The following is a 27,427-nucleotide window of genomic DNA, read 5'->3' as shown; positions in this document are numbered from 1 at the left end:
CTCCCACTTGCAAGCATAGAAAGGAGCCATGGTGCATGTGGGTGAGGCTAAGAGGATGAGGAGAGAGGGAGAGAAATTATTCCATGATATACACATCAAAGCCTGTGGAGGGGCACGGTTATCATGTTGAGTACTATGGGTGGGGTGGGGGTTAATATAGCGTTGTGGTGACAGGCAGGAGAGCGATCGCAACAAGGGGAGTCGGATATGCTTTCAACTTAGGTTGTCAACACTCATGCTTGTTTGTTTTTGCCCAGAGTTTTTAATTTTCCACCTAACAGCATGAAATAAAATAACCTTAATGACAACTTCAGGGCTCAACAGACTCAGAAAATAAATAAATAAAAACAAATACATCTCAAATACCACAAATAAACCAACACCCACAAACTTGCAGACTGCTTATCATTTGCAGCAACTAACCATCCCGCTCCCAAACACCCTGACTCCTCTCAGCTTTTATCCGGGCTAAGTTGCTCCATACTGGCTTCATGAGCAGCATCATTCTTTCTCCAGATGTGCCATGTGTGAGATGGGAGCTTAAGAGAACCAGCAGATCAACCCTGCACAGCAGATGCTGGAGGCAAAACCAGCTTGAGCCAAAAGAGAATGTGGGGACAATATCAGCCTCCCCCAGTCATGACGTGGCTGGGTTTTTATTTGAGCCAGAGATGCCAGGGGTGGAAGAATAAAAGGCAGAAAGAGAGCACAGCATCCAAGAGGGTGCTTTGATCTAGGTCAAACATGAATGCTTCAAAATCTTACAGTGAAAAGCCAATAACTGCTGATTTACAGGTGGATTAAACAAACCAAGATGGTCATAAACCCGAGCCTTGATGCTCTGACTGCTTGTAGAAAAGAATACTTCAACAAACTCAACCACAAACCCAAACAAACCACAACGCCCCCAAGGCCAGCAGATCCATGGCAAACACTCAGACACACCTCCAACAGATCATGTCATACAACAAGGTCCCCTTGAAACATAATAACCCACTGGAGCCAGTTTTTGTTTACCTTTTATGCACACATGTTTGCCTCCGTCCCCTCACTTATACCCCACCACCCTCCATCTATCCAGTCCCATGACCAGCCCAACCCCGAGGCCATCTCCACCAGTCTTTCACTAACTCCCTCCATCTAGTGTATCCTTCACTCAGCCCCCCCTTTCCTCACCCAACCCGTCTGTCCCCAGATGCTAGAACAATACTGCAGTGTGCATTTGGCCCAAGGTGTGGGAGGGCTGCACTAAGCGAGTCCCTGCCTCCCAACAATGCTAAAGAGCCGGGGGTGTCACTGACAGACTCAACGAGAAGAATTCTCCCTCCGGCTCCTCCCCACCCATTCCCCTGACCTGCGTCCCCCAATAAACACCCCCCTCCCGCGTATCCACCCCGGTCTATCTGCTAGGCACCAGGCTGGCAATAGGCTGGACCCCTTATCCCTTGTGGGAACACTCAATCACAATGAATATGGTGTTTGTCTAGGGCTACAACAAGAATTAAAATCTGAATTTTTCAGGCCAATATTAATGTCATCATTTCTCAGAGACTTTGGGAAAAAAGCATTTCCTTCAGCTTTAGTTGCAATTCAACAGAAATTAAACAAATAATGAAAAGAGAAAGAAATACGACCCGAACTAAACGTGTCCCGGCCTGCAGGAAGGGAAAGTGGGCTTTTAGGGAGCAACAAAACTAAAAGAAAGTGTGTGCGGTTGAAACACAAGAACAAGAGAGACACTGTCAAATAATCATTTTATCTCCGCTCTTTATCTTATTTCAATAATCGTTAGAAGCCAAAATTATAACTGAAATTAAAGTTTGATTAATGATGCAGCCCTATGTTTGTCTCTACTAAAATGACAGGATGAAAATTACATATAAAAAAGAAGCCTAAACATATCTTAATTTCCCTTTTGGAGAATTAAGTGTAGTGATATCATCTTACACCCTCATTTAGACCAACACAGTAGTGTTTGTTTGGCCATCAAATCAAATGGGTCAACATACATCATCTGACCTGACTACAGCCGTATCCTGAGCTGGTTCGGGCACATATCGCTGATCTCTGGTGAACAGGCGAGATGGGGATTAAATTTGTCATTTATACTCAACAACAACAAAAAAAACAAACAACGAAAACAAGGAAGTAAATGAGGGGTAAGAGAGAATGGCTGCCAAAAACTTGGTGTGACAAATGACAATTACACATCTCTCTGTGTCATCATGTTAAGAGGAATACCAGCCACATAGTCTCTGCACACAACCATGACAAGGAACTTTCTCTATCATTCTGTAACATCTAGAGTGGGTTTAACACACCCTCAGCCGCCCTCCTTTAAATACGTATTAAAAGAAGTGTATGGACTGCCCATTTTTCACCATAAAAAATAAAACTTTTCTGAGAATTTAATTTAATTAAAATGGTCGTACATATGTGACTTCATATCTAATCTCAGAAAACCTTGTCTCCTTTTGCCTCCGTTTACCCTTTTTTTCCCCCTCTAGTGAGCACGAGGAACAATCTGACCATAAGACAGCATCTAGAGAATTAAGGACAACGGCCCCCTTCTCCAAGGATACCCACATTTAACACAGCTGCCCTGGTGTGCTACAGATAATTGAATTAGGTTTAACAAATGCAGCAGAGGCCTGACTAACATCAGGAATGGGTGAATAGAACAAGACGTTGCCTCATAACACCGTAGTTCCCCTTTAATGTACTGCTTCATAATGCTGTCTCGCTTACACTGCTGCCTATTATTTCAGCAGTACTGTGTTTGCTGTTTTGTTTACTTTAAAAAGGCAGACCAAGTTGAGGAAGCATAAAAACAAAAGATAAATAGTTCAGAAAAAAAAGAAAGAAGGCTTTAAGCTTTAATTCAATCTTTATCTACTCAGCTATAACCATTTATGAGGAAATGGCCTGAAAAACCTCTCAAGACAGCGTCTGGGGTCCTTGTTGCTAGGGAAAAGCCTCACCAAGCCCCTAATCCACTCCTAGTGCTCTCCTTACCAATTAGAGATGTGTACAAGTTAGTGGATCACTTTAAGTCATTCTGATTAGTGATTGCGTGTACAAAGGAAGGAACTAAATGTAGTAGTACAATCCTCTTCACTCACAAATCACAGACAAATAGCACCCCGCTCTTAATTCTCGTGACAGCCCAAGCCATTCTCTGAATATGAGGTAGGATGTGGCAATTTAAAAAGGAACTGAGCTCCCCCCCTACTGTAGGACTAATAAGAAAAATGTCCTTTGACACCGAACTGTACAGACAAATCTGCCCTCCCTGTTTTTATGAGGTCACTAAAAGAGTATTGTAGAAGTGTTGCTTAAACTGTAATAAAAAATGACGAAGCAATAAAAACATCTCATGGACATCAATAAAGGCAGTTCACATGCAATAAGACTTGAGTGTTTTGAATTTAAAAAAAAAAAAGGCATTCAAGAAACTGATACCCAATTATACCTACATCGAGCTTTAGCTAACTACACACTCTTTAAGTGCCTATTAAATAAAGTGGAGTCATTTCCTGTAAGTATGACCCGTGGTTTCAGTCGTCTGCAAACAGGATAAGCCTTTAATCATAAGATATGCCCCAAAGTTATAGCCAGAGCCCAATAATCCAGAAATATGGATGACAGGCTCAGGTGATGCTGTGTCATCCTATTACTGACATCTATTTTCACTCTTTCAAACCTTTTCAAACGCTGCCTCTGGGCAAGCAAGATGTCACGCTCAGGGCAACCTGATTTACTCTCCCCTCCTTGTCCAGCACTGCAAGTGACACCATCTATGGATTTTGGGGGGTCATTCTCGCACAATGCCTCTAATTTAGCTCCCTAAAGGGAGGCGGAGGTGGAGGAGCAAGAAATGCGCCAGAGGTCACCCGGGACAGAGAGGCAGCAGAGCTGCATGAGAGGCGGGGGGTTGGGTAAGGGGTGCGGTTCCCCGAAGGCTGCCAGGGTCGAGCCCTTGCCATTGTGCGACCTCTAGCAAGCTAGCGATCAAGACTACTGCTGGTGAAAGGACTAGCTGCGATGTACAGTGAACATCTAAAAGTGCTCCACAACACCTTCACTGTCCGATATGTATCCCTTCATTTTCGGCAGTTATCGGTGATTAGCAGTTAATTGTGACATGCAATTAGTCACTTGACAACAAACAGCCTCCGGAGCGATATTAGCTAGCAGGTGTCAAACTGGAGCAGGTCTTTAACTTGCCCGGTGAGTGGGCACACAACAGTAACTTGCATAGTACAATATATTTTGAAGTGATTTTGTTTTTCAACTCTGTCACCCCTTAGCTTCGGTACAGGGGCTTTCCAATGCGGCCACTGGTCACCTACCTCCGGCTAAACAGTAAAGCCGCGGGCGGCTTGTGAAGCTAGGCTAGACATTAGCTGTGGTCGTTAGCGCACACCGATGCTAACTATTTAGCCGGGAGAAGGGATTGTGAAGCTTAGGTAAAAGCTCATTTTCCTGCCAGGCTGCGCTTTACAATTTGAAGTAACTTCTATTATGTGTGACAGAAAAGGGAAACAGGTAATGACATTAAGGTATACCGACGGTGTGACAGGTATTTCACGTTACGTAGTTAACTAAACGAAAGCGTCGTGGAGTTGGGCTAACGTTACCTGTTTGGTGGGATCGTTTCTCCCGTGCTCAGAAGACAGGTGATGTCTCAGCAGCAAGGCCCGCTTGTAGTTGCGACTGCCTTTGACGAGCTCGTCGCTGTTTTTAGTGGCAATGTTGTGACACCAGGAGCACGACATGAGTCCAGTCTCCTGGCAAAATTTGAGCCATGGAAATTCTTGCAACCACGAAGCGTGGAAAAGCGAGTGTTTCTGAAGCAGCGTCTGCGGTCTCATCTCTACCCCAGATTTCCTGGATCCCGTCTCGCCTCCCCTGGCAGTCTCCTGGCCGTCAGCGCTGTTGCTGTGACCGTTCCCCGCAACCCAGTTTTTCCCGTCCCCGGACCCGTCCTCCGCTTCCACCGAGTCGACACGATCGTCGCCCTCCGCAGCTGCCCGACTGCCCCCTTCCGGGTCCTCTTCTTCCTCCGCCTCGGGTTCCGTGCTATCGCTGACAGATCCAGCGCCCTCCACTCTCTTCTGCGATGGTCCTTTCGCCCCCAGATCCCTGTCCTCCTCTTGATCCGGCCTGTTCCCGTTAAAATGTCGATCTTGACAGGCCGGGGCCTCCCAGCTGTTACAGTTCCCCCCACCGATACCGCTGGAACCCGTTAACCCAGCTAATCCACCTCCTCGGAAAGCCAGCGACCTGCGGTTTCTCTCACCGGACATTTTTTTTCTTAATATATGTTAGAATCTTCACTTTCTCAACAGTATTCCCCCTCCTCCGATTAAAATGCTGTGTTTATAACCGATGTGTTTTCCGAAAGAGATGGACCGTCGTCGTTTCTGCGCTCCGCTCGGCCCTCCCGGTGAGAGTATGTAGGTTATGCGGAAATAAATAAAGGTTTTAAACGCATAATGAATTTCAGGGTTCTCGCTGCGTCCGCGCAGGCCCCGCAGAGGTCGAATGGCAACGACTTTCCTCCCCACAATGCACCTCGACCAGAGGGGGTGGGGGGGAGGGGACGCGTTGGTGGTAGTGGTGGTGGGGGGTGGCTTTTTAAAGGAAGATGACGGGGGGGGGGGTGTAGATCAGCATGGGGTCTTTTGTGCTTTAAAAAAAAAGCACCCATTTTCCGCATGCTTTTCATCTGATATCTGTTTGTTTTATTAGACCGCAAATGTCAAATCACATTCCTCACGGCGGGGTGTCCCAACATTCACGAATGTCTGCAGTAGGAAACTTGTCGGGTGTCTTTTTTATATTATCCATTTATTTACTTTTTATTATAGTGAATATATGTATTATACATAAATAAATAAAGGTTGGCATTTGAATATAAAGAAGTGGGGCCAATAAATATACATAAAAGCATGTTAACCGAGATATTTATTCCAAACAAAATTGCTTACACTACACTAATATTAAGTCAAGATTCGACATTCAACACCACAATATTCCCTCTGAGCTTTATGTGGTGTGTGTAAGAATGATGCCTTATATTTTGTATGTGCTCGAAGTACATTTTCATTTGTGTGTTTTTTTCCAGACCTCCTTTGTTGAGTTTGCTGATGCATGTTGAACCCTAAAACAAAGGTGTTATTCATTAACTGAGATTTTGTATATATATATATTGAAACGCGCGTGTCTGAAATAAAGTCACGCAATGCGTTTGGACGCGAAGCGTCATTCTCTGGAGACTCCAGCCTTGTATTCTCGCGTATCTGCTCGTCTCCCACTCCTTGTGATCAAAACGAAATCCAGTAGGTGGCACTCTTTCATCTGAGCGTCTTTTCTCACCCTCAGTGTGTGTCACATTGCTTGGTGTATAGTTTCATTGCTTCCCAATTAAGAGCTTTGCACACACAGCGTGTGAACAAGAGTGGGAATTAACCCGGGTTTGGATGACAGTAACGTGGAGGATTGTATATCCCACAGGAGTGGGTAAATCCCCGAGAAGAAGACAAGGAATGTTTTGTATGGCTAGTGTGTGTGTTTATTCATCTAGCCTGTACACGCTATCAGCTGGAAAATAAAAATATAATGGAACTAAAAGGGAAAATAACTGAAATTCCTTCGATTCTGTCATACTAAAATGCAGTGTGTCATCTCGCATCAAATGAACAGCAGGCCTCGCAGGTGGCAGTGAATTCTGTCTCAGCAGAGCAATGACTGCTGTATCTTTAAAATTAGAAATAAATCTTGAATTGACTTGATTGTAAATGGAGGTTAGTTTGAGCTTAAGAAAGATATGCTCAAAACAATATTTAGCCGAATATATATAACTCTTAAAAAGAAACAAAAAGAAGAAAAACAAAAAAGAAATAGAAACTAATATTTAAGGCAGCCATGATAAAAATTGATATTGATATATAATTTCATTCTTCCTGTATATGCTGGAGTTACATGATGTGGAGCAGCGGTATTTTCCTCACTATTAGTATTAAAAATAAAATGATAATGATTTAAAAGCCCGATTTAACTGGCTTTTCTTTAAACTGATTTAACTGGCACCAGAAGCAACAGGTTTGCATGTGTCATAGTCTTCTTCGCATTTTACCTGACACTGTATCTGTAAGAAAAAATAAAACAACATATATATACTACTACACTATTGCAGATATATATACATTTTACATATACATACTCTTGTTGTACAGTAAAAAACAAACAAACAAACAAAACAGAAACACAAGTAATGACGTGTCCTTGTTGCGCAGCTTTGCATTGTTGCTGGGCTAAAACTTGATCCACGTGCTTGCTTCTGTTTACACTGCTGCGTGCTGACGTCACCGCGAACCCCACCCCGCACGGCGGGCTGCCTGGCAACATGAGGCAGAGAACAGGAAGACCCACAGCAGGAAAGTGAACAACCTGAGGACCCTGAGTAGAAATCGACGAGAAACAACGCTTTGGACGGACAATGGAGGATGCAGACAAAGGTAATTAAATCATCGACGCGTGCCAGTGTCGTAATAGATGTTTTAAAACTACTTTTTCCTTAGAGAAAAGTTAGCGGACTAGCTAACTTTGTGCTGTGACTCAAGTTAGTTCGTTGAGAGCATATGCTACCTCTCGCCATACGAATAAAGTGAGTTATTTTTGCGACGGACAACAGTTTGAAGAATTTGAATAAGAAAATAACTTTTTTTCAGCAGCACCACTGCAACAGATTTCTAGAAAAATGACACGGAAGTGCGGTGTCACGCCACAATTTGTTTTTTAACCACCCATTAACTTATTAGGTGAAACCATAAACGCACATTTCAGTTTTTGTGTGAGTTAAAAACCTTGACAGGCAGTGAAGAAAAGCAGTAAAACACTAGTCAACAACATATTTTGTAACTGACGGCGTAGCCTGTAAAAATGGGTTACACCTGTTTGACAGCTCACTGCTATAACTAGTTCAGACAAGTCACGCTGTGCTCTTATGCTCTTTCAAATGGTTTTTTACACTGAAAAAAAAGTTTTATTTTGAAATTTACGAACACTTATTCTGTGCCAAAGTGGTTGTGAGTTGTGGGTTTTGCTGATTTTTCTCGTGCCAAACTATAGCACAGTTCAGTTAACCACAGGTATCCTACCTGCATTTCTGTCTTTCACCTCGTTACTCTTCCTGCACGTTTGCTTTCCTATCAAGCAGCTGTTCTGCTCTCTTATGTACTTAAACACAACTGCTCCTGTCTCAAGTCCATATGTCTTTGCTGGAGTACAGAAAAGTCCACATTTGCACACAAAAAAGCTTGTATGTCCAACTTTTTGTGATTTTACTCATAAACAGCATGATCCATTCTTCTCTGATCTTTGTGTTATTTTATTCTACTTCATTTGCACTAAAGTGTTTGTGGAAAGAAGCAAAGCATCTGAGTTTTATTTGTTCATTTAAAATGTCATGTTGGAATTTTTGACCAAATTTCCCTGCAGCACAAACAGCCTTCACCCTCCTCTGGGTTCTCAAAAGTAATTTTCTGATGGTTGAAAGTTGTTTTGTGTGGGGGTTTTTTTGTTTTTTTTCCCCCTTCTTCTTCTTCTTCCCTTTTTAATAACGCAGAGCGAGAAAGCCAGAACAAATGTTGCGTATGAACACCAGAATTATTGATGTAACTGGTTCCTGATTGATAATTTGTGCTTCTCCATATCAGAAGAAATGAGGTGTGTTTCTGCATCACTTTCTGTGTTGCTGCCAGTGGACACAATAGAAAAGAATGCTTTACTTGGCTTTAAATGCCACGCTTGTGAAGCCCATTCCTGAATTAGAGTTGCAGGTCCTGAGCACATCCTTAAGTAAATGGTATCTTAGTAACTGTTTGATCTGGGTTCTCTTTGCTCATAAAGGTTTCTTGTGGTATGCTTTGGAGGGTTTTCCCTTCCCACATGACATGTTTTTTCACTGTGTGCGTGCGGCGGATGCACCAGTTAGATATCTTGTCTTTTAGTGGTTTTATAAGTCATTGCATGTGACCTTAAAAAACACAGTTTGAAAAAAGGTGAATGCCAGATTTCTTTTAAGGCCGTGCACACTTGCACTACAGGCTATTGTTCATCAAAATCGCAATAAAACAGGCCTGTACCACAAGTAATCACAAGAAAGTGAAATTGCATAGTTATCAGATAAAGGGGAAACTCTTTGCCAATCTCTAACTTTACTGCAGCCTTGAGGTGGTGTCTGTTTACCTCTCTAGGCAGCAAAAGTAAATGATCTGCCTCTCGAGATGTAATTTTATCACCTTAAATATCATCATAGGAACTGCTGTGCTCTCTGAATTTATAGTCGCACTGCTGTACAGGCAGCCAAGTTTGTTTCAAGGTCAGACTTTTGGTATGGTAGCTGTATTTTACTACCATCTGTACCTGCATCCTCCTCGTAGAAGTTGAGACCGCTCAGTGACAAGTATTTGCTTGCTTCAATACAATAATCTCCCTTTACGTTATTTATTTATGTATTTATTTTAAGGGAGGGTTTCATAGGTTAGATGTTTCAATCCTTTGACAGTAATTCAGGTAAAGCATTTGCAAATAACTTGGTGAACAGGTTTTTTGCAGGACCAAGGTCGGAGAGTGCTCTGACTGGTGCCTCTCAAAGGAATCTGCTCTCCCCTGATTGTGTGTCTCTGTGCAGATGATCTTTGGATAACAAACTTGTCTGTTTGTGTCCTCCCTTTTTCTTGCAGTATAATGTTATTTTTTCCATAGTGAATGTTTTTTTCCCCTTAAACTCAGGTTCAGTGAAATCTGTGGTTGACTCAGATGTGCCTTATGATCTTGTTAATCTTGATTTGTTCATCAACATTTATAGAGCTTGAATAGACTACAAAGAGGTTATTGGTACTCTGATAGATGCCTGAACCTAAACGCCTTCTCACTCAGTCATATTGTTCCAGGTCAATGTCAAGGACTGTAGAAAGTTTTTGTACTCCAGACTAACTTTTATTGTTGTTTTGAATGTTGCCTGTTTCATTTTCTGCATACAAGCTTGTGGCTTGAATCAGTTCAGAAAGGATGTGGTCAGGTTCACCAGCCCGTGTTGTTTTTCAGCTACCGGTCTAATGAGATTGATCAGGAGCAGAAGCCAACATTTTTTGGCGTTATTAGATTTCTGCGATGCACAACTGTCTGCTTTCAGCTGTCAGAGGAAGTCTCTCACAAACAACATCCCCACCCCAGTAATGTAGATCCGGTCGTTTGAGCTGGAAATACATTCAGCACAGCCAAATCACACTTTAAAAGCTGCAAACACTGCATGTGTTTATGTAAAGGTTTGCTATGATTTTTTTCAGTCATGCCAATAAATGTCATATTGGGCTACAAGCTGTGTCAGTCTGGGCTGCACCTCCCATTTAGTGAAAACCAGATGTGTGTTTACCAAAACCATTAGTATTTGAAGTCTACTCAGAAATACACCTGTCAGCAGTCATGGCTGTCGTAGATCATTTTCAAAGGACTTTTGGAAGGGTTTGATGTATGCGAGAAGCTGTAGCCTTGAAAGCTGTAACTTTGAACGTTGGTGTCGCCAGGTTTGCACATTTCATTTCAAAGATTAAAGGGAACACCAGCTGTCTATTTGAAAACTTTGTATGTGGACCTGATAGTTGCCTGAAAGAAAACGTTGGCAAATATGGTATAAGATGCTTTATGCTGATCCAAAAAGTCTGAAGTTTGAGAGAATACTCAGGCAAAGGTGCTTTTAACCTAAATATATACATCACAATGCAATGCATTTAATATTTATCTGAATTGTTTGACATTTCAGCAGTAAAATGCAGTGATCAGGCTCTGTTAAACTGAACGAAAAAGAAACTCAAAGGTCAATAAATTCCACTACTTTCAGTACAGCTTTATGGAGAATTTTTCACCGACTTGTGAGATTTGGCCAAGCAGCACTCTCACCTAGTAGTTTATTTTCCAGTGAAAGACTGCAGACAGAAACTTTGATAAACTATTTAAAAGAAAGTTCAGTAGAGATATAAATTATTACTCCCAATTAACCAAAAGTTCTTTTTTATTTCAGGTTACTTCTGTCCCTGCTTTCATTATCTTTTAATCGGTACCTTACATGACAGTAGAAGGTTTGGCAGACCCTTTTTTCCTGTCCGATACCTGCTGTTTTCATCTAAACTCCATCACTTCAGTTATTTAAGGTTTTGTAACACAATCAGGGAAAAAACGTAAACTTTTAGCGTTTATTGGTATCATCTAAGATGTATAATGACTGCAGAAAGTTTTGGTTTCATTACTTTTTTAATGTGCTGTACTACCGTGCTGCTCTATACACCATGTCCTGTATTTGTAGTGCAAATAGAGTAAGATGGTGAATCTGTTTTGGAAGTAGGCCACACAACAACAGCTTTCCAATCTGTTGCCATACATTAGACCTTGTATTTGGAGAAACAACCCATTTTTAGTGTTTACCGTTGTTTGAAGGATGAGAGGATTGACACCCTTTTCCAGTTTGAATGGTTCATGTACAGTTGTGTTCTGGGTCGGTTAGCTGTTTCCAGTTGTGCGCTAACCATCTGCAAGCAGCTGCTTCACATTTAAGCAACAGATCGAGAGGAGATTTTTTTTTCCCCCAGCCTGTCAGACTAACTTTAATCAGCTTTCATCTCCATGTTTGTCTTAAGTCGTGTAGCCAAGAGTCTAGATTGAATGCACATGTACGGTATCGGTGTCCATCTGAGGTATAGCCACTTCCCATCATGCACATCTCATGCTTTGTGGGCCTAGTTAAAGTATCCACAGTTATCCATGTCTCATGATTCCTGTTTAGGCTAATCATGTGACAGGCCCTGCTTTGAATAGTAAGGTAATTGATCGTGCGCTGTGCTTCATTAGCCGCTCTAAAATGGCTGTTTGTTTGTGTTTACGGTCACAGTCGCGGCAGGGGTTGATTTGTGTTTCTGTTTGTCTTATAAATCAAATGGGATGTTTTAATGGCATGAACTTATTCTGTGAAAATGTCTGATTTGTGACCTTGACTTTCATCATTTTTAATAATATAGCTATACAAGCGTACTGGTTTGTGTGCACGTGTGTCTGTGTACGTTGTTTTAACAAGTATCACATGGATTAGGGGCTCCACTGATCAGGAGGGAGTTATGTTGAGTTCATCATGTTGGGAGGCCTGTCCAGTCTAGCTGAGAGAGATACTGTTTGCTAAGATAGAAAAATGAGTGTGCTGGTTTGATCCGTTTCAGTACAGAAGGATTCTTGTAGAAAAATATTTGTGCTTGCATCTTAACGAGGACCTCTTATATTCATATTTACCTCTATATTTGTATTCTGAGACTTCCCAGTTTAAGAAAAAAAAATTTTCTGCTAAACCGAACCCTCATAGAGGCTTTCAGCTCATTCTGCCTGAAACAATCACTTTCAGCTCTTTCACATTTCCTTCTGATTACCCGTCCCTTGTCTGGCTTCCACAAAGTGAACCACAAAGTCTTTGTGAACACTACTTCCTCTTTTTGGGAGTATGCAAAGTCACAAAAACAAACCTGCCGAGGGACATAATTTCTTATTGTTTATGTTGTGGCTGACTTGTGGGGAATGTCATAAAATGCCAGTTGAGAGGGGAAAATATCTGTTGTCAGGAAATCCCAAAGTTACAGAAACCAGAGAAATATTACCTGCAGCCGCCAAGTGAATGTGTAATGACTCTCAGCACTGGAGGCTGTTTGTATGCTGGAGTACTTGAAAGAAGTGCCAGTAATACTAATCATTTAGACTGTTTTAAGAGAATGTGTTCGTACATTTACTGAGACGTTTATATTGGACTGTTGTTTGCACGTTGAGGCTTGATAGTTTGCCGTGAGCGACTGCAAACGCATTACTTCTGGGTTGACCTTGCTAAATAGAAAAGCTGTGTTGTGGAGCCTGTCTAGTGTAGCTGTAGTGTTATGCTATTTAGCCTTATATGACCAACAACTTGTTTTACAGACTTGTCATGTGTACTGTAGGGTTTGCTGTTACATTGAAACTCATCATCTCCCTGTCACCATCATTGTAATACCTCTGCTGCCATGGTGGGGGTTCTTTGATACTGAGTTACTCTTAGTCACCTGTTTTCCTCAAATGGAAAAAATGAACATGTTCATCACTTGGATGTACAGTTAAGTAGAAAAATAAGTAAGTCCCATTAAGATTATTGGCTTTTTCCACATTTCAGCTGGTTGGCATGTTTATGTCTTTGAAACATTGCTTACAGTTGAAAATGAGATCAGACCATAACTATGACCTGCTTATTCAGCAAGTGCTGTGTTTTTTATTTGTATTTTTCCTTTTTAAGGTGTGGGATGCCATCAGACCAAGAGCTTTAGGAAAAAAAAAATCTGGATTTGTTTTAGTCTGATGAGGATTTAAATAGGATCTCCAAATAGTTTGAAAGTGGAAAACGTGTCACTACTGCTGGTGCAGATTTCAACTGTTTTCCCATCTGCCCAACCAAACAGCAGACCAACCAAAAAACATCACCACAGTGTCTGCAGGTAGCTCAAAGCGCGTTCATCTACAGTGAGAACGAGAGGGCAAACATTCACATGGGAGGCTTTCCCACAAACCAGCCTTTGACTCTAAGAAGGCAGAATTTGAGTTTCCTTGTGAACATGCAGGAAACGGATCAGGCCTGTGGATTAAAAGGCGCAGAAGAACAGCATTGCAGAAGAACCTCGTATCTTACAGTAAGGTGCAAAATGTTGATTTGCTTTGCTGCCTCAGAAACTGAGCAACTCGATGAGTTCGATCTAATATCAAAGACTTTTTCTTTTTTTTTTCAATAAGAGTTTCCTTGCTGTGTTTAACTTTATCCACAGGTGCTGATTTAAAGAGACTCGAATGTTGAGTTGTGCAAAATATGTAGGAGGAAAAAATGTCAACTTTTTTTTTTGACTCTAGTTAATCGTGGAATTTGTCCCCTAGTGTTTCAATACTTTCAGGAGAGCACCGCTCCTTCTCTCTAAATGTAAGGCATTTCCTGGAGAGGATCAAGCAGACATGCACGTCTGGCTTTCTGCACAGAAGAATGGTGGCTGCACAGGCCTGAAGGGAGCTCGTGATTTATGTACATAGTTTTTAAATTCTCCCTGTGAACATTTCTGTACTAATGTGCTAATTTTCCCCGCAGCGATACCTTTGCAGAGCTTAAATCTTTACCACTTCAATTTTAATGCTGCTCGATACCGGTGCTGCAGCACATCTTTCCAAAGTTATCGAGTAATTTTAGGGCAATTTTACATCCGTAGTTGAGTCTGCTGGGATTACTTATTATACATCAGGGAAGAAATAAAAAATCGTAAATCTACTGAAGCGTTTTGGGCTTTCCCCAAAGGAAAATCATCAGGGTAGTAATTGAAATATATTTGAATGCATTTCTTTAAAGAGGGGTTTGATATAACCCTTTCTGTTTTCCCTGTGATTGCCTGGATAGCCCCCCCCCCCCCCCCTGCACATTTGCTTAAATATAAAATACATTTTTGATTATTAAATGTCCAGACCTAACAGGAAAGCCTTCGTCTGACACGTCTGTTAACTAAAGGTAAATTACTAGGTGGGTAACTGAGCTGATAACCCCCAGACCTCAGTTTCAAACCAGTAAAAACTCAGTATATGATCTTGCTTTGAGTCGGCTTCACTCTGTTTAAACTAGCCGATGTTTGTTTTGTACCTCCTTCCACAATGCTCTCGAGCTCTTTCAGGGATTCTGTCTGTTCACCGTCATAAAACTTGTGCTGCTTTTCCTTTTCAACGCAACCTTGAAAGCTTCAGTGTCTAATATGTTGCCATCTACGCTGCTTTTTGCACATTTGATTGAAATGTGACAAGGATTGCACTTATGTTTTCCTCTCTTTGTGCAGCCTAAATACCTGCTTTATGTCACAGCTCTGTGCCGTGTCGTAATGCAAAAGAAAAAGTCTGCTTTCAGGCGAGGAAAAGCTCGATTAAAAGAGTTTGTTTTCATGTGATGAAGGTCTTGCATTACAGGAGCTTTCTAGTTCAGAGAATGCCATTGTGGCAAGCAGTTTGTGTGAGTACACAATCTAGCACTTGTTCCCTCTACCACTTCGCGTAGCCTCTGGCACCCTCTCTTCTCCTTTCTAGCTGACTAGCATTACCGCTGCTTCAAGCTGGACTGTCCACCCTGGATTAGAGCTTTGCTGTAATCTGGGACACTGCAGATTATGCTTTTCATCTAATGCGCCCCCACACAATCACATCGCATGACCGGCCCACACAAATGGGGTCGCTCTCATGTCCTCCTCGATTGACAGGCTGGGAAGCGAGGGAGGGCGGGAACTGGCGGCGGAACCCGAGAGTATTGGAACAGGAGTACCGTGCGGTATCGCAACAGCAGCTAGGCACACAAAAATGACAGCGATGGCGCTCACGGTCTGCGGGATGGACTAAGAACTGACCTTTGGGATTATAGTGGAGAGGAAGTGGGAGGGTGTGTTTTTTGTGTGTCTGTGTGTGTGAGCCGGCTACAACAGCTGCTTGAGGGGACAGGTAACTTATTAACAGCAAGACAGGAGCAAAGGGCTCACTACACCATGGCCCAAAACAGAAACCGATATTTAGAAATTGGCATCACTGTAGTCACTCTCACCTTGTGACTACCTGAGGGCCGATACAAAACCTCCTTCCTTGTGCATGCACACACTTGGACACTCGAGTGTGTCTCCGCATGTCTAGTAAAGAAGGAAACGGACACAAGCAGCACGCGCCTGGGTCACATGCAAACAATCAGCAATAAGCACTCGGCTGGCTCTGCTTAGGTAGTGCTGGTAAAAAGGAGGTGGTAGTCGCTCCGGCCGGCAACACGCTGAGAGCTGTAAAGAATAAAGCATGGACCCTCTGGAGGAATACCGCTCTCCGTTTGACTTTGAACAAGGAGTCAACACCAGCTATCTCTACCTCTCCCCAGCCTTAAGCGACACACCGCCCAGCTCGCCAGCTGTCAAAACCAGAGGTAATCACAAGGAGAGAAGGGAGAGGCCGAGTGAAGGGTCTGTGTTTTTCGCGTGTGTGTGTGTGTGTGCGCTTGCTGGATAAAAAGACAAAACATGGGTTTGGTTCATTGAACAGGAAGAATTTGGGGTGGGGGCACAAACTGGAGGGGGAGGGAACAAATGATGATTGTCGGCGATGCGTATGACAGCATTCTCTCAATTTAGATGTTTCTAGATCTCAGACAGTGTTGATTTCAGACCATCATAACTCTTTAAACTTCAGTCATAATTATGCTGCTGTACCACACGGCGCGCCGCGTTTTCCTTCTTTTTCCTAGAAATGTAGAAAATAAGGATGCAATGACTGTAAAACTGTCCGTTTTTCTGTTTTGGGGAAAAAGAGAAGTATTCGCTGCAGTAGTTTAAAGTTTTTCAGCTCTTTATCACGCTGTCTTTGAACATTTATCCAATTGAGTTAGATATAAACAGAAAAAGACAGAACAAGACGTACACAGTTTGTACCATAAGTTAATGGGTGACATTTTTGCAACGTCCAGTACAGACTGTCCATATCGAGTTATACTTTGATTGTGTCTCATTTTTACAATTAAGCCTTTCCAACGAGTTCTCACAGGCAGCAGTGTTCATCATCTGTTCCCCAACCATCATTCCTCCCATTACAGACTCATTCAGCTGCGGTAGGAACCTCCTGTTGTCATGGTACCTGGGTCTGTGAGCCAGGATTTCAAGTTTTGTGTGAATTCATTATTCTTTCCTTTGCGTCATGAAGATGATTAAGAGTTTTAGTTTTGTACGGTTTAGTCTTGAGTTTGGTTCTTTCTAGAGTCTCTGAGTCTGATATTAGTTTCCTTTCATGTCTCGTCCCTGTGTTCTGTCCTCGGTGTCTCCTGTGGATGTCAGTCTTGTTGTCATGTCCCGTTGGTCATAGTCTGCGTCTCTATGTTCTGTCTCCTGTACCTGTTTCCACGTTCTTTGTCTCCCCACTCTGCCACGTGCTTCCGTGTCCGTTTACCTCCTGTCCTACTGTCAAGCTTTCATGTCCTCGTCTGGGTCGCCATGTGTATGTCACTTCCTGTTTTATTTTGACGGTGCCTCGTCTCATGTGTGTTATGCTCAGTTTTGCTTCTCCTGTTCTGTTACTCAGATTAGTTCCAGCTGTGTTTCCACCTGTTGTCACCTGTTGTTGTGAATTCAATTCCTCATCTTCCTCTGTTCCTTGCCACGACCCTGGCTGTGTGCGCGCTCCATGTGTCTTAGTGTTCCCAGGTCCTCGTAGTTTCTGTTCATGCTGAGGTTTTTATGCCTCATGTTCTTTAACGCTAGCACTGTTGAAAGTTGCAAATAACACAGAATGGGTTTAGTGCCTCGACGCAGCTGGATGCTTCTTTTAATACAAGCTCTAATTCTAAGTATTTCCTTAAGAGGAGAGTTTTGATTGTAGGTATCCGGATCGCTGACTGTCATATTTCCTGTTGTGTTCGCTTGCGTGTTGATTTACATAATAAGGTGGCCAATATTTTAGGCACCACAATGTCAGAGAAAATCGCACGTATCAGTCAAGTTGCCGCTTTTATATTAAATGTCATCATTTTACCCTGCTGAGCATTTATGCTAAATTTCCTTCTAATTGGTTATGGTTGACAGTGTGCTCGATGACCTTTAACCTTTGACTACCAGTATTAATTCACTCTTGAGTCCAATTAAATCTCTGTGCAAATTTGATGAAATTTCCATGAGGCGTTTGAGGTAGGTCGTATTTATGAGAATAAGTTTGACAGAGAGAGAGAGATGGAAAATCTTAAAAGATGTTCCTCGTCATGTTGGGAGCTGTTTGTGTGCAGACACACACACAAAAGTGTGTAAGGATTGAGGTTGATATAACTCAAATGAGACAATAGAGCCCATTAAGGTGAACAAATAGCTTCCTCTGCACACTGTCATTCTTATCTTATTCTTTCGTAACATTCTGGTTGTGTAATACAACTTTATTGATTTCCATGTTTATTGGTGTGTCGTCTGGCCCTTTATGAAAGCTGCATTAGCGTGGTTACCGCTATCCGATGACTAGGCGACCTCGCTGCTTATCGCTTATCACAGGAAAAGAGGGACAATCAAAAAGCTCGTGGTCTCTATTTAAGTGCACGTCTTCGTCGTTGCTACAGTACTGACAGACACACAGTTGGGTGCTCATAGGGCAGGATTGTTAAGAGGAAATGAACTCAAACCATAGAGGTTGGGCAGGGATGTGGGTGAGTATGCAGTTTGATGTCGCAAGCCAAACTTCTGCCTACACTCGCATATAAACTTCTCTATTTGTTTCTCTCTCTGACTCTCCCTTTGTTTCTTTTTTTTCCCTCTCATGCTCTTAGCACCTACTGATGGAAACACACCTACAAGACATTTACAGAGGTGCCCAGAATTTTACATAACCCGATGTGCTTGAAGAAAATGAGTTCCTGAGCAACATATTGTAGGTTATCAAAACATTATGTGTACTAAAATTTACAAAAAAAGGGTGGTGTCTTATTTTTTTCTTTATCTGGCTGAAGCACAGCCGTTATAACAGGAAGTGTCTTTTGCAAAATTGTGATGTTGTAGTACGCAGGTTTGTCTGCATATATGGTGTCAGTGCTGTATCACTAGTAGAAAGAAGAGGGGGGTAAATTCAAAAGAGAGTGGAAAAGCGCTTAAGGGCAGATGAAGTGAAACACCCCACAGGAACAGAGGGGGTGGTTTCAGGACTGAGGGCTAAATGAGAATTTCCTCTGTGGTTCTTTTTGCCTGATTACCATAATGCCCATCTCCGTTTCCTCGTCGAAACGATTTGCCTCGGATTCACTTCTCTCGCCAAAGCGTGTTTTGACATATAAATATTTGCACTTGCGAGGTGTCCAATCCGCTCGCCTTGTCCCCTGGCGTTAATTAAATGTAAAAGGAGAAGCAATTAATGGCACAGCTCCCTCAGCTCGTGATAATAATGTGTGTTTTGAAGGCAGAGGAACGTTATTTCATTAACGGCTCTCCAGACGGCGTGAGGCAATCCCGCTGTCTTTGTGGGAGTGTGCACTGCTAGATTTATGTGATTTTTTTTTTTCTCCTCTTTTTTTCTGTCTCCGTCTCACGTCTTCACAGTGGTCCGCATTGAAAGAGAGAAAGGGTGTCCTCAGTATTTGGAATGAAGTGGGAGGAGGAGGCTGGAGATAAAGATGTATTTCAAGTACCATTCCTTTTGGCGAGATTGCGCGTTTCACCGCAGCTTCCGTGTGGAAACAAAATATATCACCGGCTAAAATGATGTTGTGCGTTTTGCTGTTTATGCCAAATCCTGACCCCAGCTGGGTGACAGCTTAGTCACTGAGAGGAACATTTCCTATATTCATGCAGTGAACAGGTCAAAATATAATGATTGGCTGCTTACGCGACCACCTTCAAATGCACTTTTTCTTTTTAAATCCTGAATAATAATAAGCAGCTGCAAATACACAGAAGCTGCACCTGATGTCTTCATTTCACTCTTGCACTATTACATATATTTCACTGTTATTACATAATTATTACAACCCCAGTCTGCTGAGAAAATTGCACATGGCCAAATTCTCTTACTCGTTAGGTTGAGCCAACGCTTTAATGAAACTTACACTCTTCTCTGTTTTGTGTGATGGTTCTGCCTCCACGCTGAGGTAACAACACTGTATGTGTATGAAGTTCACTCCAGCAGTTCCTTTTTCTTGTATTCTTCCCCTCACACTGAGTTATTCAGCTCTGGGGTTTCCCCTTTTTCCTTTATTTTTATTTTTTTCATACTCTCCTATTTTGGGTTTTGCGTCTATACTTTAACTTCCTTGAAATAATTTGACTAGATACCAAAAAAAAAAAAAAAAAGACCTCAGGGAGAGATTTTTGTTTCCCCTATTCCAGCTCACTTCTGGCCCAGAACATCCTTATTGGGTGTCGTACTTTTGTTTCACAGATCCCAACAACTCCTCCTCTCACACCGTCTGAGCCGAGGATATCTCCATCTAGAAAGTTTTTTGTATTATTGATGCGCTCTTGTTCCTGCTGAGCACAGCTCTGTCAGAGTCATCAACATCCAAGACAAGCTTGTACTCTATATGCCGTGTGTGTGTGTGAGGGAGATGGTATAGCTGGTCTGTGCAGGAAGAATTGTGGAAAGCTTCACTCCTTAATCTCTGTCACATGTTAAATCACCAGACATGTCTGTTTATCTTTAAAAAGAGATCACTTCATTAAAATTTGCACTTCTTGCTGAGTCAAAAACATTGTTTTCTTTTCTTTCTTTCTTTTCTTTTTTTACCTCCCAGGTTCCCAGGGCCATCCGGACTCGGCCCCAGAGGTGGGAGAGGATGCAGTGACGTCTGTTGGCGCTGCGTCCTCAACAACGCCCGACTTGACAGAGGAAGAGCGTCAGGAGCTGCAGGAGGAGCTGGCTAAGGTCAGGAGGGGTCAAAGATTTAATAGAAGAGATGTTGGTCTGAGCGAGGTAAACATTCACGCTCCCAGTTTGGGATAATCAGTTAACCTGACAGGATGGACTGTGGGAGGAAGCCAGAGTACCCAGAGAGAGCCCACGCATGGGGGAACATGCCATGCTCTTTAACCACTGAGAAGCTAAGTTCAGGCCTTTTCACTTAAAAAACGGTTCACAGCTATTTAAAACAGCTGAATGTTGTTGCTCCAGGACCTCACCTGGTGGCGCGTGTGACCCGTGTACTAACGGCTCGGTCCTCTCTGCAGCTGCCTGGGTTCGATTCAGCCTCAGGGCCTTTGCTGCGGCCTGTCACCCGCCCTCTCTGGCTCCATGCTGTCCTGTCCGCCTCTATCAGATAAAGGCTAAAAGGCTCAAATAAAAAAAATTTTTTTAACGAGTTATTTGGAGAACAGTCATTCTGTTCAGTCGATTTAAAGTATTTTGATCAAACGGCTCATTTGTCGAATGTATTTACTGCGGATTTAATGAGATAATTTGTATTTGTAACAGCAGAACGTTGGTGTTTATGGGGACTGGCTCCAAATAAATTTGAAATGTCGCCACGGTCATGCGGTTAAACAATGGTGGAGTTTTATGAATTGGAAAAAATGTGTTTTGAATTTGGGTCTTTTTATAATGGCAAATACTGGATGAGCCAGACTTTACATGTTGGGGTACAGATTTATATGTAGAATCAAATATGACGTCTGTGTGCGTGCGTGTGTGTGTGTGTGTGTGTGTGTGTGTGTGTGTGTGTGTGTGTGTGTAGGTCGAAGATGAGATCCAGACTCTGTCCCAGGTGCTGGCATCCAAAGACAAGCAGCTGGCTGAAATTAAGAGGAAGCTGGGCATCACTCCTCTTAATGAGCTGAAACAGAACATCACCAAAACCTGGCAGGAGGTCACTACCTCCACTGCGTAAGTACTGAGCTGCGCGCTTTTCACGATGCCTTCATGTCAGCCGGCTGAAAGCGTTTGCTAAAGACTTTTTGTAGTATTTTTGTCCTTTTCCCATCCTGATCGAGAGCTTTCTTATGCATCAACCCTGCACGTTTTCTCTAATTGCTCTGAAAATACGGATAACTGTCAGCGCTGTGGAGAAAACGCTCTTTTTGCGCTGAACGAGAAAGCTGTCAGTGCTCCTGACAGGCTGCCTGTGGCCTGTTTGAAATGGTTCAATGGGATTCACATTGAAGGAAATGAGCAGCATTCTGATGCTCTCCGGCTTTTCTTTAAAATGAAAAAGACACTGAAGTTTACTTCTGACCTTCACGTGTCTCTTCCGGCTTTGATCCTTCAGTCTCTTTTCATCACACTCATATCCTTTTTTTTTTTTTTTGGCCGCCCATCACTCCTCTTTCTCTCTCTCTGTTTCAGCTATAGGAGGACTTCTGAAACTCTGTCTCAGGCGAGTCTGAAGGCTACAGCAGCTTTCACAAATATGGGCTCAGCCATCACCCGGAAGCTCGAGGATGTCAGGTGAGTCAGACGGGGAGATGTCAGCGAATCATATTTTGTAATCCTTTGAAAAGCCACAGTAAAAATGGCTCCGCTGTGCTGCACCTGTCCATCATATCACATGTGATAGAAATGTGTTCCTGTAGCAGGCTCTTTTCCTTCTGTCCTTCCTCAGCGTTTAAGAGACCACACTCCTGTCTTTCTTTACTAACCACTAACAAAACTCATTTTAACAAGATTCAGAGTCAGGACATGTTTTTAAGGTGACAACTTTAAAACTGGGGGCAGTGTGAGACTGCTCGCCTGCTTCCGTTCATAACGCACCCGCAGGCCCACATGAAACACATCTTTGTTTAAAGCATAAGCAGTGGCTTCCATATCTCCTGTATATTCATATTCTGCCTTTCTTTGTGTTAAACAAATGAGAAATGTGCGATAATCAGCATAGAAGCAGCAGAAGTGTTAGTAACTTACAGCATTGCTTGGCTTTTGCAGGTCACACTATACGTCTAATAAAGTTAGGTAAGACTGCTCACTTATTTAAGGCCAGTTAAAGGAGAAATAAATCTTATTTTTCTTTTCATACCATCTTTGTGAAATGTGTTTGAATGTGGGACTGCAGAGGTCGTTCTTCTGATCGATTTCAATTTGCATGAATAACTTGGACATTTTCCTGCATGTTTTTTTTTTTTTTAAATCAAATTCTGCAGAATGAACTGAAATCAGCTGTGTTTTTATGCACTGATGTGTTTTATTCAATTCTAATTAGCCTGTTGCACCACTTTGACCAGCTTCTTATTAAAGGGCATATGTCCCGGTGGGTTAGGTGTCAAACTGTGCGTTCAGAGCACCAAACGCAGCACTTCCTGTGAATTATTCCTGATTAAACCCGGCTTTAAAAAAAAAAGAAATCAACAGCAGATTGTTGCATTTGAGATGTATCTCTTGTTGATCCTCCCTCTCGTGTCTTAGTGTGTCTCCCCTCCCCTGTCATCCTTCTTCTCTCTGGATTACTGAGCCGCAAACAAGATTATTAGTCCTCTCAAAGCTGCAGTGTGCTGAGAAGAGCAGCCTCAAAGACTCCGGGCTGGTTGCCATGGGGGGGGGGCTACTGAGGGCCTGACAGGGGTCGTCAGGGTGTGTGTGTGTGTGCATGTGTTGTCCTTTTGTGTGTGCGTGGGTTTGATGACATGATACTCACCCATAACTCGCAGGATTAACACGTACCCGCTGTGTTAATACACAATCAATCTTAATTGGATAAAGTGGGATTTATAGGATTTATGCACTCGGTAGAATAAACGAGGGTTTGTGCTGTATGTTGTGCTCTCTCGCTCTGTGCACGCTCTGCTGCTGCTGTGCTAACATGACCACTAACACTTCCTTCTTTTCTCCTCAATAACGCTGTCGGATAGCGTAAAGTCATTGCAGCACTCTGCTAGCATGCCCGTCATGAGGTAAGAGAACCCGAACCAGTTCGTGTGAATGTTGGAGGCTGCTCAGTGTCTGTGGGCGGCAGTAGACAGACAGAAGAGCGTGTTTCCTGTTAAATAAAATAAGGCCTGACAGCGTACCCTAATAATACCGAGAGACCGCTGGTGAAAGCCACTTTATCTGCTATCAGTGAAGCTGCAGCTTTAATAATCTCGCTCCGCCAGGCCGCTGCTGTTTCGTCAGGCTCAGAGGTTTAACAGAAATCTAAAAAAAAAAAAAGAAGAAGAAAATATGAAGATGCAGGGAAACGCCCACCTGCACAAACTGCTCGCCTGGTTTTTGTTTTTCTGCACTTGGAAAGAATGTTCTGCCCTAAATATGGCTCTGCTTTCACAAAACCTGGACACACACACGTAACCAGGTTTTGAAAGAACTTTATTTCTTATTTGGTCTGTAAATATAATCAGAAATTTCTCCCGGTGAATCCGAAAGTTCAGCTCGAGAGCGCACACACACGAGAGGCTTTTCGGAAGACTGTCCTCTCGCCCTCTTCGCTCTGTATTCTCTTTGTGTGTTTGCATGAAAAACAAGCCCTCTTAGCACTTTCTCAGCTGAACAGAGAAGAATGGGGTCACTTTAGAAAATCCCGCATTGTGTGTATCGAGTATCAGATAACATGACCTTTAAAGGCTGTGCTTGCAGTGGGTGTCCTGCTCTATTTTCCTTTTGAAAGGAAGACGTGTCTGCATCTCGTCTGGGTGTGATTATGTTTGATAACTTCAGTCATCTTTTTTTTTTTTCTCTCTCCTCTCTGTCTTCTGCCTTTTTTTCCTTTCACAGAAACGCACCAACCTTCAGGTCGTTTGAGGAGAAAGTAGAGACTCTGAAGGTAACGGCTGGATAAAGGACCTTGATGCCGTCTGCAGACGTGCCTGTGTGGATGTAGAATGGCTAGGAGTCAGAAACGCACCATTATTCTGCGCACAAACTGTATTCCACTGCATTTTGGCGTCACGCCGCAGTAATGAGGTCGCGTTCAGTTCGTCCTCTCTTTTCAGTGTTCGTGAAAAGAGGAATTCGGCTCTTAAATAACTTTTTAATCAAGATTTAAAGTGAGCCTTTGTGGCTTCTGAGAGCACGCGGTGTCCTTGGTTTCTTAGTTAGATCCATCTGTTGCTCCACGTGTCTGGTTTAAATAATAAAAATGAGATAGTGGATGTCAAAATGCTCAATTCGAGGCCTTAAAAACCAGTAAGTGATGTCAGATGCCCTCCCTGAATCAGTCCTGCCACTTATCCAGGCTTGGGCCCAGCACTAGCGGTACAGGAGCTTTATGAAGCTTTATTCAGTGTCCTTCATATCCTTAGTAGTGGAAGCTATGACATTATTTGACTCATTCAGGTCACAAAAATGTTGTGCAATATAAGTTCCCAGAGTTATTTAAGGGTCATGTATCACTGTTTTCAGCCTGGTTGCGTGTGACTGAATGTCGATGTATCTCCTACCGCATGGCAGGAGTTTGATGAGACGGTGTGCAGGGTATCTGGTGATGTTAGTGGTCCTGTTTATGTAGCGGGCCTAGAAGATGTCAGTGACTGCAGGTAGCTGGATCCCAATTATCTCATCATCCCAATTAGTGACCCACTGTGCACTGGTCTAAGTTAGTGATGAGAAAAACACATTTCTGTGCTCTGGATGAGTCAGAAAATATCCCACCTTCCACTACAAAGGATATGAAGCACAGCTTCTGTGCACACTCACATAAAATGATCCCCCTGAGTGCCTCAAATCTGAGAAGTTGTCAGACGATGATCATAAAATGAGGGTTAAAAATATGCAGGGATTATAAAAATATAGCAGTAAAATGCAACATATTGCGTTAAATGTGACGAGTTTAATGCTGCAGAAAATCTTTGATCTTGGGATTTAGCGTGCAGAGCCGTAAAACAAACATTTTAAGTTGAGTTAATTATCTTAAAGCTGAGCGTGCTCTCAGTAATTCCATCAGAGTAAAACCTACGTTGTTTTCTTTCCTCCTGCCTCAGACCAAGATGACCCCATCACCATCCACCAGTGAGACCGGCATCCAGGACGGCGGGGATTCTCCAACCGCTGAGGCTTCACTCAATCAGCCAGACAACTCGCCCTCCCAGGAGGAGCCGATGCACTGAGAGGGCCTAACCACTCTTGAGCTCTCTCTGTCGACCCTCTAACCCCCCGGGCCATCTACACTCTCCCCCTAAACGCTGCATGCCAGTTTCCCTTTATTGGAAACCAGTGACTCCCTCCCCCCCACACTCCCAGCCTTCCTTGTGATCTAATTGTCGGATCTTTTCTCATGACACGTGCTCTCACTTGTTAACCACCGTGGAAAGTGAAAGCATGGGATGGGCGCAGGCATGTGGTCTTTTGCTGTGTATCTTCGAGTCTCTTCAGGCTCACTGTGGGAGAAATCCTCCCTGCTGTGCCACTTTTCCTCTTCCCCTTCATCTTCTCCCTCTCGCACTCCTCATGCCTCTGCCTAACCTGCCAAACATGCTCCAATTTATCTTTTTTTTTTCTGTAGAAACGTAACAGTTTTTGTGTTTTTGTGTTGTTGTTTTTTTTCTTTTCTGGAGAGTAGAAAATTGCACAAAGTTTTCACTCGTTTATGAAGGATTTACACATTGGTATGTGACCCAGGCAGTTGTAGGCTCCTAGCTTCTGCATGGCCCTGTGTTATGTGTTAGTTGTTATTATTAGAAGCACTCGTTTGCTCCGCTTCCATTTCGGGGTCTTTTTAAGTTTACCTTGTTTTGGGCTTCTTCTTTTTTTTTTCTTTAATTTTTCTTACAGCACGATTGCAAAGTAATTTAACACTGCGTTCAAAGAACAAATGTAAAAATGTATGCCTTTCAGTGTCATCGGGGTGTGACACCTGGTGCGAGTACTGTGGGTTAAATTAGTCAGTTTTTCCCAAGTGCAAACACCGACTCGAAAATGGGAATTTCAGAGCACAGGATGGGGGTGAAACACACACACACAAAAAATTCCCCCCTTTCTTTGCCTTTGTGATGATGTTGTCAGAGAACGATCTCCACGCTCAGATAGTTACAGGAAAACTGCCAAGATCAGCGGAACAGAGATAGAGCAAACACAGCGTCAAGGTTCAGCCTTGACCCGAGGTGAAAGAGGGAAAAAAGAGCCAGAGTCAATATTTAAACACTTCATTGTTCCTGCGTGGGAGGTAACACCTAAACCTCCCCACACTGTGCGTGATAAAAAGGCCTAGCAAGAGGATACTTCACTGATATGAAATAATATTGTAACAGAGAAAGTTTCCCTCCCTATTTTGAATATGCGCACTAAGCTTAACAGGCTTTTTCCTGCTTTTTGGGGGGAAGTTGCATAAATAATTGAAATTCTGGTGGTAGAGTTTTGGCATACTGCACAGGTACATGTATTGGGTAAAACAAATAAATGCTGCTTTCAGAGATCAATCACCATTTCTGAGTGTTGAAGGTAACTTAGTGGTGCATCTTCAGTGACCACTGTTTTCAGCTCACTATTGATCCTGCACATCCTAGAAACTATTGAACTGCTGAACAATGAATGAATCGAGTTGCGTGCTACCCACGGGTGACGATGGAGGCTCAATGAACCTCGAAGGGCGAACAGAGCCAGGGTGGAGTCAGCCAGGGCTTCCTCTGAGACGTGAGCGTAACTAAACTACTGATTTGTAACCCTTCCCCTCTTCTGGATGCACGACCAACCTTGTGCAAGTCTTCTCCTGCTGGTGGTCCAATCGTGCGTGTGATTCAGCTCGCCCTTCGCCGTTAACGTCGCCATGCAGACCAAGGGTCGGGAACACTGCTATCCAGCCATGAGCAAATTTGTTGCAGCCTTTTATCTGAGGCGCTTTTATTTGGAGTCGTTTACTCAACACACACACAAACACATTTGTTCATGAATGGAACCATGGAGACAAGAAATGCACTCTAATTAAAAGACTTTTGAAGTAACCTGA

General features: G+C 42.9%; 2 protein-coding genes across 4 annotated transcripts in view; one reads left to right on the top strand and one right to left on the bottom strand.

Annotated features, from left to right (window-relative positions):
- The window catches only part of zbtb10 (zinc finger and BTB domain containing 10), a 24,371-nt gene extending 18,807 nt beyond the window's left edge, over positions 1-5,564 (bottom strand). For both annotated transcript variants that reach the window (XM_085445859.1, XM_085445860.1), the window contains exon 1: positions 4,641-5,564. In XM_085445859.1, coding sequence (XP_085301985.1) covers positions 4,641-5,309 — 669 coding nt within the window. In that variant the 5' untranslated portion in view covers positions 5,310-5,564. The remainder of the gene's footprint in view (positions 1-4,640) is intronic.
- Positions 4,155-27,427, top strand: tpd52 (tumor protein D52). 2 transcript variants are annotated; one of them, XM_085445862.1, is made up of 8 exons: positions 4,155-4,230; positions 7,302-7,523; positions 20,363-20,493; positions 21,299-21,447; positions 21,907-22,008; positions 22,483-22,509; positions 24,262-24,310; positions 25,467-27,427. In XM_085445862.1, exons 2-8 carry the CDS (start codon positions 7,505-7,507, stop codon positions 25,590-25,592), a joined length of 603 nt encoding a protein of 200 aa, XP_085301988.1. In that variant the 5' UTR covers positions 4,155-4,230; positions 7,302-7,504; the 3' UTR covers positions 25,593-27,427. The 2 variants fall into 2 exon arrangements, with proteins under 2 accessions (XP_085301988.1, XP_085301989.1); XM_085445863.1 differs by lacking the exon at positions 22,483-22,509 and having other exon boundaries at positions 4,160-4,230.

Source organism: Copadichromis virginalis, linkage group LG22 (genome assembly GCF_057382275.1).
Source record: "Copadichromis virginalis isolate Kocher_CV1m ecotype Utaka linkage group LG22, C_Virginalis_male_GT1.1, whole genome shotgun sequence".
Taxonomy (NCBI): Eukaryota; Metazoa; Chordata; class Actinopteri; order Cichliformes; family Cichlidae; genus Copadichromis; species Copadichromis virginalis.
Note: the sequence above shows the minus strand (reverse complement) of the source record. Positions and strands in the feature narration are given on the sequence as shown.

Bases quoted from the DNA above. Each gene is read 5' to 3' on its own strand.
- tpd52 (XM_085445862.1), top strand. The intron at 21,448-21,906 runs GTAAGTACTGAG...TCTCTGTTTCAG, and splicing joins GAGGTCACTACCTCCACTGC to CTATAGGAGGACTTCTGAAA. The intron at 22,009-22,482 runs GTGAGTCAGACG...TGGCTTTTGCAG, and splicing joins CGGAAGCTCGAGGATGTCAG to GTCACACTATACGTCTAATA.